The sequence below is a fragment of the Tachyglossus aculeatus genome, chromosome 4 (assembly GCF_015852505.1).
Source record: "Tachyglossus aculeatus isolate mTacAcu1 chromosome 4, mTacAcu1.pri, whole genome shotgun sequence".
Classification (NCBI taxonomy): Eukaryota; Metazoa; Chordata; class Mammalia; order Monotremata; family Tachyglossidae; genus Tachyglossus; species Tachyglossus aculeatus.
This window is the reverse complement of record NC_052069.1, coordinates 124,639,320-124,652,183: the sequence shown is the minus strand read 5'-3', so window position 1 is coordinate 124,652,183 and position 12,864 is coordinate 124,639,320. Positions and strand designations below refer to the sequence as shown.

The following is a 12,864-nucleotide window of genomic DNA, read 5'->3' as shown; positions in this document are numbered from 1 at the left end:
GCACGCCGCCAAGCGGTAGCGGGGGTGCTGGGGGGGGGGCGCGCGGGGCATGCCGGGAGATGGAGGCCACGCGGGGGGTGGAGCGGTGCAGGCCGGGAAAGGCGGCTCTGAGGGGGCCGCGCTGCGGTGCATGCCGGGAGCTGTAGTCCCTGCGGAGCGCGCGGCGGGAGCGGGTGAGGCCCGGCAGAAATGGCGGCGGGGGTGGTGGTGTGGTGATGGTGGTGTGGGGCCCTTTCTGCTGCTCTATCGTAATAATAATGGTGGTATTTGTCATTTGTTAAAAGTGGCATTTGCTGAGCCCCTTCCTTCCTCTCCCCCTCTCCATCCCCTTACCTCAGTCAATCAATCAGCAGCGCGGCTCAGTGGGAAAGCGCCCGGGCTTTGGAGTCAGAGGTCCTGGGTTCAAATCCCGGCTCCCCCCACTTGTCAGCCGGGTGACTTTGGGCCAGTCACTTCACTTCTCTGGACCTCAGTTACCTCATCTGGAAAATGGGGATGAAGACTGTGAGCCCCCCGTGGGACAACCTGATCCCCTTTGTAACCGCCCCAGCGCTTAGAACAGTGCTTTGCACATAGTAAGCGCTTAATAAATGCTATCATTATTATTATTATTATTTATTGAGCACTTACCTCCCCAGCGCTTAGAACAGTGCTTTGCACATAGTAAGCGCTTAATAAATGATATCATTATTATTATTATTATTTATTGAGCACTTACTGTGTGCGGAGCACTGGACTAAGCGCTTGGGAAGTCCAAGGTGGCAACATAGGCATTCATTCAATCGTATTTATGGAGCGCTTACTGTGTGCAGAGCACTGGACTAAGCGCCTGGGAAGTACAAGTTGGCAACATAGACAGTCATTCATTCATTCAATCGTATTTATGGAGCGCTTACTGTGTGCAGAGCACTGGACTAAGCGCCTGGGAAGTACAAGTTGGCAACATAGACAGTCATTCATTCATTCATTCAGTCGTATTTATTGAGCACTTACTGTGTGCAGAGCACTGGACTAAGCGCTTGGGAAGTACAAGTTGGCAACATAGTCATTCATTCATTCAATCGTATTTATTGAGCACTTACTGTGTGCAGAGCACTGGACTAAGCGCTTGGAAAGTCCAAGTTGGCAACATAGACAGTCATTCATTCATTCAGTCGTATTTATGGAGCGCTTACTGTGTGCGGAGCACTGGGCTAAGCGCTTGGGAAGTCCAAGTTGGCAACATAGACAGTCATTCGTTCATTCAGTCGTATTTATGGAGCGCTTATTGTGTGCGGAGCACTGGACTAAGCGCTTGGGAAGTCCAAGTTGGCAACATAGAGGGACAGTCATTCATTCAATCATATTTATGGAGCGCTTACCGTGTGCGGAGCACTGGACTAAGCGCTTGGGAAGTCCAAGTTGGCAACATAGAGAGACAGTCATTCATTCATTCAGTCGTATTTATTGAGCACTTACTGTGTGCGGAGCAGTGGACTAAGCGCTTGGGAAGTCCAAGTTGGCAACATAGAGAGACAGTCATTCATTCATTGAATCGTATTTATGGAGCGCTTACCGTGTGCGGAGCACTGGACTAAGCGCTTGGGAAGTCCAAGTTGGCAACATAGAGAGACAGTCATTCATTCATTGAATCGTATTTGTGGAGCGCTTACCGTGTGCGGAGCACTGGACTAAGCGCTTGGGAAGTCCAAGTTGGAAACATAGAGAGACAGTCATTCATTCATTCAGTCGTATTTATGGAGCGCTTACTGTGTGCGGAGCACTGGACTAAGCGCTTGGGAAGTCCAAGTTGGCAACATAGAGAGACAGTCATTCATTCATTCAGTCGTATTTATTGAGCGCTTACTGTGTGCGGAGCACTGGACTAAGTGCTTGGGAAGTCCAAGTTGGCAACATAGAGAGACAGTCATTCATTCATTCAGTCGTATTTATTGAGTGCTTACTGTGTGCGGAGCACTGGACTAAGCGCTTGGGAAGTCCAAGTTGGCAACATAGAGAGGCAGTCATTCATTCATTCAATCGTATTTATGGAGTGCTTACTGTGTGCGGAGCACTGGACTAAGTGCTTGGGAAGTCCAAGTTGGCAACATAGAGAGACAGTCATTCATTCATTCAATCGTATTCATTGAGCGCTTACTGTGTGCGGAGCACTGGACTAAGCGCTTGGGAAGTCAAAGTTGGCAACATAGAGAGACAGTCATCATTCATTCAGTCGTATTTATTGAGCGCTTACTGTGTGCGGACCACTGGACTAAGCACTTGGGAGGTACAAGTTGGCAACATACAGAGACAGTCCCTACCCAACAGTGGGCTCACAGTCTAAAAGGGGGGAGACAGAGAACAAAACCAAACAAACTAACATCCATCCCTTCCGCACGGCACCTGTATATATGTATATATGTTTGTACATATTTATTACTCTATTTATTAATCAATCAATCGTATTTCTTGAGCACTTACTTTGTGCAGAGCACTGTACTAAGCGCTTGGGAAGTACAAGCTGGCAACATATAGAGACAGTCCTTACCCAACAGTGGGCTCACAGTCTAGAAGGGGGAGACAGAGAACAAAACCAAACATACTAACACAATAAAATAAATAGAATAGATAGGTATAAGTTAAATAAATAAATAGAGTAATAAATATGTACAAACATACATACATATATACAGGTGCTGTGGGGAAGGGAAGGCGGTAAGAGGCGGGGGATGGAGGGGGGACGAGGGGGAGAGGAAGGAAGGGGCTCAGTCTGGGAAGGCCTCCTGGAGGAGATGAGCTCTCAGTAGGGCCTTGAAGGGAGGAAGAGAGCTAGCTTGGCGGATGGGCAGAGGGAGGGCATTCATTCATTCAATCGTATTTATTGAGCGCTTACTGTGTGCAGAGCACTGGACTAAGCGCTTGGGAAGTACAAGTCAGCAACATATAGAGATGGTCCCTACCCAACAACGGGCTCACAGTCTCGAAGGGGGAGACAGACAACAAAACAAAACATGTAGACAGGGCATTCCAGCACGGAGAAGTTAAGCAACTTGCCCAAGGTCACACAGCAGACAAGAGGCGGGGCCGGGAATAGAGCCCAAGTCCTGACTTCTAGGCCCGGGCTCTATCCAACAAGCCACACTGCTTCCCACGCTACTACTCTACCTCCTAGTTGACTGTGAGCTCCATGTGGGATAAGGACTGTGTCCAACAGGATTATTAATAATAATAATGATTATATTTGTTAAGCGCTTACTAGGGGCCGAGCACCGTTCTAAGCGCTGAGGGAGATAAAAAGTGATCAAGTTGTACCTACCCCAGAATTTAGAACAGTGCTCGGCACATAGTAACAAGTACCATAATAATACTTAGATTGTGGGCCCCACATGGGACCTGGTTATGTTGCATTTACCCCAGAGCTTAGTACAGTGCATGACCCATAGTAAGGATGTAACAACTACCACAATGATCATTATGGGTGAATGTGATGAATGTCCAAGAACCGGTAGGGCCTGCTTTGATTGCTTGTTGTGTCTCAGATGGGGAAGGTAGGAGTGAATGCACTTGCCTGCAGTTCAGTTCAGACTGATTGTAAAAGTAACGCCACAAAGCAAGGCTTCTGCTGGGCGGGAGCGTCGCTTTCCTAGATCTGGAGAGGTATTCGATAATGGCCGGGATTCCCAGGGAAAAAGGAAGGAAAGACGACTTCCTATCGCAGCTGAAATAATAACGATGGACTTTATCAAGCACTTAGTAGGGGCCGAGCCCTGTGCTAAGCAGAAGGCGAGTCAGATCGGACACAAGCCCCTGCCCCACATGGGGCTCATTCTCCAAGATGGAGGGAGAAAGGATATTTGATTATCATTTTACAGATGGGGAGACGCAGGCCCTGAGAGGTTAAGTGACTTGTCTAAGATAACCGGGCGGGCAGGCGGCCTGTTGGGACTGGCGCCCAGGTCTCCTGCCTCCCGGTCCTGGGCCCACAAGGCTTGGCAGGTGGGAGCCGTTCATCATCATCATCATCATCAATCGTATTTATTGAGCGCTTACTATGTGCAGAGCACTGTACTAAGCGCTTGGGAAGTACAAATTGGCAACCTATAGAGACAGTCCCTACCCAACAGTGGGCTCACAGTCTAAAAGGGGGAGACAGAGAACAAAACCAAACATACTAACAGAATAAAATAAATAGAATAGATATGTACAAATAAAATAGAGTAATAAATATGTACAAACATATATGCAGGTGCTGTGGGGAAGGGAAGGAGGTAAGATGGGGGGATGGAGAGGGGGGCGAGGGGGAGAGGAAGGAAGGGGCTCAGTCTTGGAAGGCCTCCTGGAGGAGGTGAGCTCTCAGCAGAGCCGTTGGAGGTAGCCCGCTCGCCGGCCTTTCTCACGAGCAGGGGCGAGTCGGAGCTTTAACGGGCTTCCCAGCAAAGCCCTGAGAGATCCGACCTCAAATCCAGAGGGGCCTGTGAGCAGAGGGAGTGGAGGTGCGGTGGCCGGGACCGACGGACGGAAACGAGCAGCAGGAGGGGCCCGGGCGGCGGCGGTGTGAGCTGGGTCGGTGCCCAGCCCGAGCCCCCCACTGCGGCGGCAGCGCCGTCGCTCCTGGTTTTTAACCTGCAGTAGCGGGCGGACCACGGGTTTCCAGGATGCTGCGCCGGAAGCCCACCCGCCTAGAGCTGAAGCTGGACGACATCGAGGAGTTTGAGAGCATTCGGAAGGACCTGGAGGTGAGCCTGAAACCCGGGCCCCAGCAGAAGCCGGGCCGAGGAGCTCAGGGAGCCCCAGCCAGCGGGGCCTCCAATGAGTGGGGATTCTGCCGGGGAGCCAAACCCCCCAATAGTCGTCAGCGTGGCCTAGTGGAAAGACCATGGGCTTGGGAGTCAGAGAACCTCGGTTATAATCCAGGCTCTTCCACGTGTCTGCTGTGTGACCTTGAGCAAGTCGCTTCGCTTCTCTGGGCCTCAGTTACCGCATCCGTAAAATGGGAATGAAGACTGTGAACCCCATGTGGGACAGGGACTGTGTCCAACCTGATTACCTTGTATCTACCCCAGCGCTTAGAATGGCGTTTGGCACACAGTGAGCACTTAACAAATGCCACGATGAGTATTATTATTAACCGTAATAATATTCATTTAATAATTATTATTTCATTCAATCGTATCTATTGAGCACTTACTGTGTGCAGAGCACTGTACTAAGCACTTGGGAAGTACAAGTTGGCAACATATAGGGACGGTCCCTACCCAACAGTGGGCTCACAGTCTAGAAGGGGGAGACAGAGAACAAACAAAACATATTAACGAAATAAAATAAATAGAATAAATATGTACAAATAAAATAAATAGAGTAAGAAATACAAACATATATACAGGTGCTGTGGGGAAGGGAGGGAGGTAAGGCGGGGGGGATGGAGGGGGAGAGGAAGGCGGGGCTCAGTCTGGGAAGGCCTCCTGGAGGAGGTGAGCTCTCAGTAGGGCCTTGAAGGGAGGAAGAGAGCTAGCTTGGCGGATGGGCAGAGGGAGGGCTTTCCGGGCCCGGGGGATGACGTGGGCCGGGGGTCGATGGCGGGACAGGCGAGAACGAGGCACGGTGAGGAGATGAGCGGCAGAGGAACGGAGGGTGCGGGCTGGGCTGGAGAAGGAGAGAAGGGAGGTGAGGAAGGAGGGGGTGAGGTGATGGACAGCCTTGAGGGTGAGGAGTTTCTGCCTGATGCGCAGATTGATTGGTAGCCACTGGAGATTTTTGAGGAGGGGAGTAACATGCCCAGAGCGTTTCTGGACAAAGACAATACGGGCAGCGGCGTGAAGTATGGATTGAAGAGGGGAGAGACACGAGGAGGGGAGATCAGAGAGGAGGGTGATACAGTAATCCAGATGGGATAGGATGAGAGCTTGAACGAGCAGGGTAGCAGTTTGGATGGAGAGGAAAGGGCGGATCTTGGCAGTGTTGCAGAGGTGAAACCGGCAGGTTTTGGGGATGGCATGGATGTGAGGGGTGAACGAGAGAGCGGAGTCAAGGATGACACCAAGGTTGCGGGCTTGTGAGACGGGAAGGATGGTAGTGCCGTCAACAGTGATGGGAAAGTCAGGGAGAGGGCAGGGTTTGGGAGGGAAGACAAGGAGTTCAGTCTTGTATTATTATTATTTTTTATTATTATCTTATGATTTGTCATTATTTGTAATAATAAGGCCATTTGGTAAGTGCTTACTATACATCTGAGTGTGAGGTAGGTACAAGATTGTCAGGATGGACTCAGTCCCTGCTCTACATGGTGCTTTACGCTGCTTTAGTGGGAGGGCAAGCAGTTCTCAAATCCCCATTTTACATTTGAGGATATGAAGTGACTTGCCCAAGGTCATCCAGCAGGCAAGTGGCAGAGCTCATGCTCTTTCCACTAGGCCACACTGCATCACTTGCAGCTTTTCCTTGAGGGAAGGGAACATGCTTACCAATTAATCAGCCAATCAGTGGCATTTATTGAGCGCTTACTGTGCTAAGCACTTGGGAATATATTGTACTTTCCCAAGCACTTAGTATAGTGCTCAGCCAACAGTAAGCGTCCAACAAATTCCATTGATTTATCGATTTCATGCCACTAGCCCAGAAGGAACCTGGCTAACTCCCAGTCCTCTTTTCATTCGATTTTGTTGCCAGCGGCGCCTGTATTGACAGTCCCTTTCCCTTTGTGATACTTTGCCCTCTGCTGCCATTCCCGGCCACCGACATGCTCTCCGTCTCTCCCTCATCTGCCCTCCCCCATGCTGCCGTGCCCTCAGGGCACCCCGATTTGCCCAAGTCTGACCCTCGACCTCACCAGCAGCTCCATTTGGAGAAACAGCGTGGCTCAGTGGAAAGAGCATGGGCTTTGGAGTCAGAGGTCAGGGGTTCAAATCCCGGCTCCGCCAATTGTCAGCTGTGTGACTTTGGGCAAGTCACTTAACTTCTCTGGGCCTCAGTTACCTCATCTGTAAAATGGGGATTAAGACCGTGAGCCCCCCGTGGGACAACCTGATCACCTTGTAACTTCCCCAGCGCTTAGAACAGTGCTTTACACATAGTAAGCGCTTAATAAATGCCATTATTATTATTATTGTATTTATTTGGGAAGGAACCGAAGATGAGAAAAAACTGGGAAAGAAGGAGAGGAAGAAAGAGGGAGGCCCTCAAAAGAGGATGACAACAGGAGGAGAAAGGAGTCGTCAGCCGTGGTGGGGCAGGAAAGAGTGGAGAAGAGAGGAGATCCAGGATCCAGGATCCACCATTCCCAGCCCCAGCTTTGCTGCTCCCACACAACCGCTATTTTATTAAGATGGTTTGGGGATTTTTGTTGTTGTTAATCCCTTACTATGTGCCACGCATTGTACTAAACACTGGGGTAGATGCAAGATTGTCAGATTGGACACAGTTCCTGTTCCAGCTGGGGCTCACAGACACAATCCCCATTTTACAGATGAGGGAATAACTGAGGCACAGAGAAATGAAGTGACTTGCCCAGGGTCTCACACAGCAGACAAGTGGTAAAGCCGGGATTAGAACGCAGCTCCATCTGATTTCCAGGCCTGGGCTCTTTACACTAGGCCGTGCTGCTTCTCTAAAGCTCCTTTGCAACACGAAGGTGACTTGTGTGTAAACCCCTTGTGGGCAGTGATCATGTCTGCCATCCCTGTGGTATTTTCCCAAATGCTTAATTCAGTGCTTTGCACATAGTAAGTGCTCAAGAAGTACCACTGATTGGCTAATGGATTGATCCCAGCTCTGCCAATTGCCAGCTGTGTGACTTTGGGCAAGTCACTTAACTTCTCTGTGCCTCAGTTACCTCATCTGTAAAATGGGGATTAAGATTCTGAGCCCCCTGTGGGACAACCTGATCACCTTGTAACCTCCCCGGCGCTTAGAACAGTGTTTTGCACATAGTAAGCGCTTAATAAATGCCATTATTATTATTATTATTATTGTGGGGGAAGATGGCATGGTGATGACCGGAGGTGTCCAAGACTCCGTCCCCGCCGTTGCTATTGCCGTCTTTGTCCAGAAGAGGGAGCCATGCCTCCGTGGAAAATAATATAATAATGATGGCATTTGTTAAAGCGCTTATCATCATCATCAATCGTATTTATTGAGCGCTTACTGTGTGCAGAGCACTGTACTAAGCGCTTGGGAAGTACAAGTTGGCAACATATAGAGACAGTCCCTACCCAACAGTGGGCTCACAGTCTAGAAGGGGGCTGTTGACGGCACTACCATCCTTCCCGTCTCACAAGCCCGCAACCTTGGTGTCATCCTCGACTCCGCTCTCTCATTCACCCCTCACATCCAAGCCGTCACCAAAACCTGCCGGTCTCAGCTCCGCAACATTGCCAAGATCCGCCCTTTCCTCTCCATCCAAACCGCTACCCTGCTAATTCAAGCTCTCATCCTATCCCGTCTGGACTACTGCACTAGCCTTCTCTCTGATCTCCCATCCTCGTGTCTCTCTCCACTTCAATCCATACTTCATGCTGCTGCCCGGATTATCTTTGTCCAGAAACGCTCTGGACATATCACTCCCCTCCTCAAAAACCTCCAATGGCTACCAATCAATCTGCGCATCAGGCAGAAACTCCTCACCCTGGGCTTCAAGGCTCTCCATCACCTCGCCCCCTCCTACCTCACCTCCCTTCTCTCCTTCTCTCCTTCTACTGCCCAGCCCGCACCCTCCGCTCCTCCACCACTAATCTCCTCACTGTACCTCGCTCTCGCCTGTCCCGCCATCGACCCCCGGCCCACGTCATCCCCCGGGCCTGGAATGCCCTCCCTCTGCCCATCCGCCAAGCTAGCTCTCTTCCTTCCTTCAAGGCCCTGCTGAGAGCTCACCTCCTCCAGGAGGCCTTCCCAGACTGAGCCCCTTCTTTCCTCTCCCCCTCGTCCCCCTCTCCATCCCCCCGCCTTACCGCCTTCCCCTCCCCACAGCACCTGTATATATGTATATATGGTTGTACATATTTATTACTCTGTTTATTTATTTATTTATTTATTTTACTTGTACATTTCTATCCTACTTATTTTATTTTGTTGGTATGTTTGGTTCTGTTCTCTGTCTCCCCCTTTTAGACTGTGAGCCCACTATCGGGTAGGGACTGTCTCTATGTGATGCCAATTTGTACTTCCCAAGCGCTTAGTACAGTGCTCTGCACATAGTAAGCGCTCAATAAATACAATTGATTGATTGATTGATTGATTGAGTTGGGCAAGTCACTTAATTTCTCTGCTCCTCAGTTACGTCATCTGTAAAATGTATAATGATGGTATTTATTAAGCGCTTACTATGTGCAAAGCACTGTTCTAAGCGCCGGGGAGGATACAAGGTGATCAGGTTGTCCCACGGGGAGCTCACAGTCCCCATTTTACAGATAAGGTAACTGAGGCACAGAGAAGTTAAGTGACTTGCCCAGAGTCACACAGCTGACAATTGGTGGAGCCGGAATTTGAACCCATGACCTATGACTCCAAAGCCCGTGATCTTTCCACTGAGCCACAACGCTTCCCTACCCCATTTCCCCCCCTTCCTCTTTCTCCTCCTCCTCTTCCCCCTCCTGTCTTGAGTTTCTCACCCCTGTCTCTGCTCTTTCTCTTCCTGTGGCTGTAATAATAATAATTATGGTACTTTTTAAGCATTTACTACGAGGCAAGCACCGTCCTAAGCACCGGGGTAGATCAAGTCAGGTTGGACACAGTCCCTGTCTCACGAAGGACTCACACTCTTAATCCCCATTTTACAAAAGAGGTAACTGAGGCGACTTGCCCAGGGTCACACAGCAGACATGTGACAGAGCTGGGATTAGAACCCATGACCTTTCGACTCCCAGGACCGTGTCCTAGCCATTAAGCCACGCTGCTTCTCCCTCTCTGCCCTATTGCTTCTTATGGCTCTTCTATGCCATTCCCAATCTCCCCTTTCCCTGGCATGTGTGGAGGGCTGGGTCCCCTCGAGGGCCTTGTCGTCGGTAATTGCTTCCGTGCCTGTCGATGGACTTACGCCCACTCGTTCCAGATATGGCCTGGGTGGCACTTACCCCTCCTGGAAGGAAGGTGCGTGCCGACAATTTTGCACGATGGGTTTTTCACGAGACCTACAGCCTAATCCTCTGTTTCCAGCCGCGTGGCCACAGTCATAACCCCCATTTTTACAGAGAAGTGAAGTGACTTACCCAAGGTCACACAGCAGACAAGTGGTGGAGCTAGGATTAGATCTCGGGTTCTTCTGACTCCCAGCCAGGTCCTTGCTCTACTCGCCTCCTGAGCACAGGAGAAGGATCAAGGGCTTTGAGCTCTTCAGAGGAAAGGTGCTGCAGGAATTCAAGTTATTTGTTTAATATTTTAAGTGAGTTCGAAGAAGGTGGCTGCTACAGTGAATGAGCATGTTGTATTATCTTCCAGCCCCGTCTGCTCCAAGACCATCTCTATAAATGAAGGAATGAATCAATAGGTGGTGTTTACTGAAAGCTTACATCATCAATCATCATCAATCGTATTTATTGAGCGCTTACTATGTGCAGAGCACTGTACTAAGCGCTTGGGAAGTACAAATTGGCAACATATAGAGACAGTCCCTACCCAACAGTGGGCTCACAGTCTAAAAGGGGGAGACAGAGAACAAAACCAAACATACTAACAAAATAAAATAAAGTGTGCAGAGCACTGAATGAATCACTTGGGAGACTACAGTTTAACAGAGTTGGTAGACTAGAGAAGCAGCATGGCTCAGTGGAAAAGAGCACGGGCTTTGGAGTTAGAGGTCATGGGTTCAAGTCCTGGCTCCGCCAGTTGTCAGCTGTGTGACTTTGGGCAAGTCGCTTAACTTCTCTGGGCCTCAGTTACGTCATCTGTAAAATGGGGATTAAGACTGTAAGCCCCCCTTGGGACAACCTGATCACCTTGTAACCTTCCCAGCGCTTAGAACAGTGCTTTGCACATAGTAAGCGCTTAATAAATGCCATTATTATTATTATTATTATTATTATCCATAGCTTCAGCTACATATTTAAAAATTGATCAACTGAACACTTGCCATCTCCTTAAGGATTAAAACTTGTTTGAAACATCATAATCATTCCCTAGATGTAAGCTGAGCTTCTAGACTGTAAGCCCGTTGTTGTGCTAACTCTGTCGAATTCTCCCAAATGCTGAGTACAGTGCTCTGCACACAGTAAGTGCTCAGTACCATTGCTTGATCCCTGTGGGCAGGGAATGTGTCTGCCAAATCCGTTGTACTGTACCCTCCCAAGGGTTTAGTACAGTCCTCTGCACAGAGTAAACGCTCAGTGAATACCATTGACTGATCATTTTGGTTTTTTAAAAAAAAGAAAACAAATCTCACCAGGCCAGCAGTCTGTGGAGGGTGAGCCTTACAGGCAGTTCTAAGCCCTTGTGATGGGTCTCATGAAGATAATCAGTGGAACTTTGATTCCACTGAGTCAGCTTGACCAGTAAAAGAGTAGAGTTAACAGGGTAGAAACAGCCCAGCAAGCTTTGGCAAAACCCCTAGCATACTACCCTGCCCTGTAGTCAAGTCAGCCCAGTGTGGGGAGCGTACATTGGTGTCAAGACCACTACCACTTCAAGAACCTGGGTTCTAAATCCCAGCTCCGCCACTTGCCTGCTGTGTGACCTTGGGCAAGTCCTGTCCTGGTTCCGCCGATCGTCCCCCCGCCCTCAAACCTCAGTTGGGGAAACATTCGGTTGTTGGGCACCTTTTTCCTGCCTTTTCCCATCAGACTTTACCTGTTCGTGCTGACCCAGTAGAAACCTGTTCCCGTCTGGTGGAGACGGTAATCCGGGGGGCTCAGGGTTAACCTTTGTCAATCCCTTGCTGATCTGTGCGGCGTGAGGCGGGCCCCAGAGTGCTGCCTTGCACCTAATCCCCCTTTTCTTTCAGACGCGCAAGAAGCAGAGGGAGGAGGTGGACGTGGTCGGGGCCAGCGATGGAGAAGGAGCCATCGGACTGAGCAGTGACCACAAGAGCAGAGAACAGATGATCAACGACCGGATCGGCTACAAACCTCAGCCCAAACCGAACAACCGCTCATCCCAGTTCGGGAACTTTGAGTTTTAGCTCCGAGCCTAACTGGACTGTGCCGAGAAGGCTAGCAACAAGTGTTTCACTTGTGTGTTTGAGGACCGGGAGGGTGGAATTTGAACACCAGCTAGGGTCTGGAGCATTTGATTCTTGTTTCCAGAAGTCCAGCCAGGCAGCTGCCCTTTGTCTTTGAAATAAAAGTATTTATTGATGGAGCAAAAAGAGAAAACTGTAAGAAACCTTGCATTGAACCAAAAATCTGAAGAGATTGACCAGTCTGCCTGCGGATGTGAGAGGCAGAGCATCTAACAGTAATAATAATGATAATAAAAACAGTATGTACCAAATACTGTACAAAGCACTGGGGTAGAGAATCAGGTTGGACACTGTTCCCGGTCTCCTTAGGGCTCAGTCAAAGTAGTGGGGAGAACAGGTATTGAATCCCCATTTTGCAGATGAGGAAACTGAGGTCCGGAGAAGTCAAGTGACCTCCCCAGCATCACAGAGCAAGCAAGTGGCAGAGCCGACGCAAGAACCCAGGTGTTCTGACTCCCACCAGGCTCTTTTCTTGAGGTTACACTTCTTCTCAGAGGCCAGAAGACCTGGGGTCTTTCCAGTCACTGATGCAGTGTGCTTTCGGGGAAGGCAGAGTATCCTGCAATCTCAAATGGGCAGGAGGAGCTGGGTGCCAGGTTTTGTAGAAGCTAGTCCAGTGGGTGCGGGAGAGAAAGGGATGGGTACCACACCTAGGGATTTCTTCTCTCCCAGGTATGGTATTGTCCCTATCGCTTGGATTTCTGAGCAGCTGAGGAGGAGAA

At 49.7% G+C, this 12,864-nt stretch overlaps 1 protein-coding gene across 1 annotated transcript; it reads left to right on the top strand.

Moving 5' to 3' along the window:
* The first annotated feature begins 101 nt into the window (after positions 1-101).
* On the top strand, positions 102-12,316 carry CDC26 (cell division cycle 26). The gene is made up of 3 exons (XM_038745566.1): positions 102-173; positions 4,609-4,715; positions 11,906-12,316. The coding sequence occupies exons 1-3, from the start codon at positions 131-133 to the stop codon at positions 12,080-12,082; spliced, it is 327 nt and encodes a 108-aa protein (XP_038601494.1). The 5' UTR covers positions 102-130; the 3' UTR covers positions 12,083-12,316.
* The last annotated feature ends 548 nt before the right edge of the window (positions 12,317-12,864 follow it).

What these genes read in the sequence shown, in the direction of transcription:
- CDC26 (XM_038745566.1), top strand. Translation starts at nt 131, where the DNA reads ATGCCGGGAGCTGTAGTCCCTGCGGAGCGCGCGGCGGGAGCGG. An exon ending in GGAGCGCGCGGCGGGAGCGG is followed by an intron (nt 174 to 4,608) that starts GTGAGGCCCGGC and finishes TTTAACCTGCAG; the next exon opens with TAGCGGGCGGACCACGGGTT. An exon ending in GCATTCGGAAGGACCTGGAG is followed by an intron (nt 4,716 to 11,905) that starts GTGAGCCTGAAA and finishes CTTTTCTTTCAG; the next exon opens with ACGCGCAAGAAGCAGAGGGA.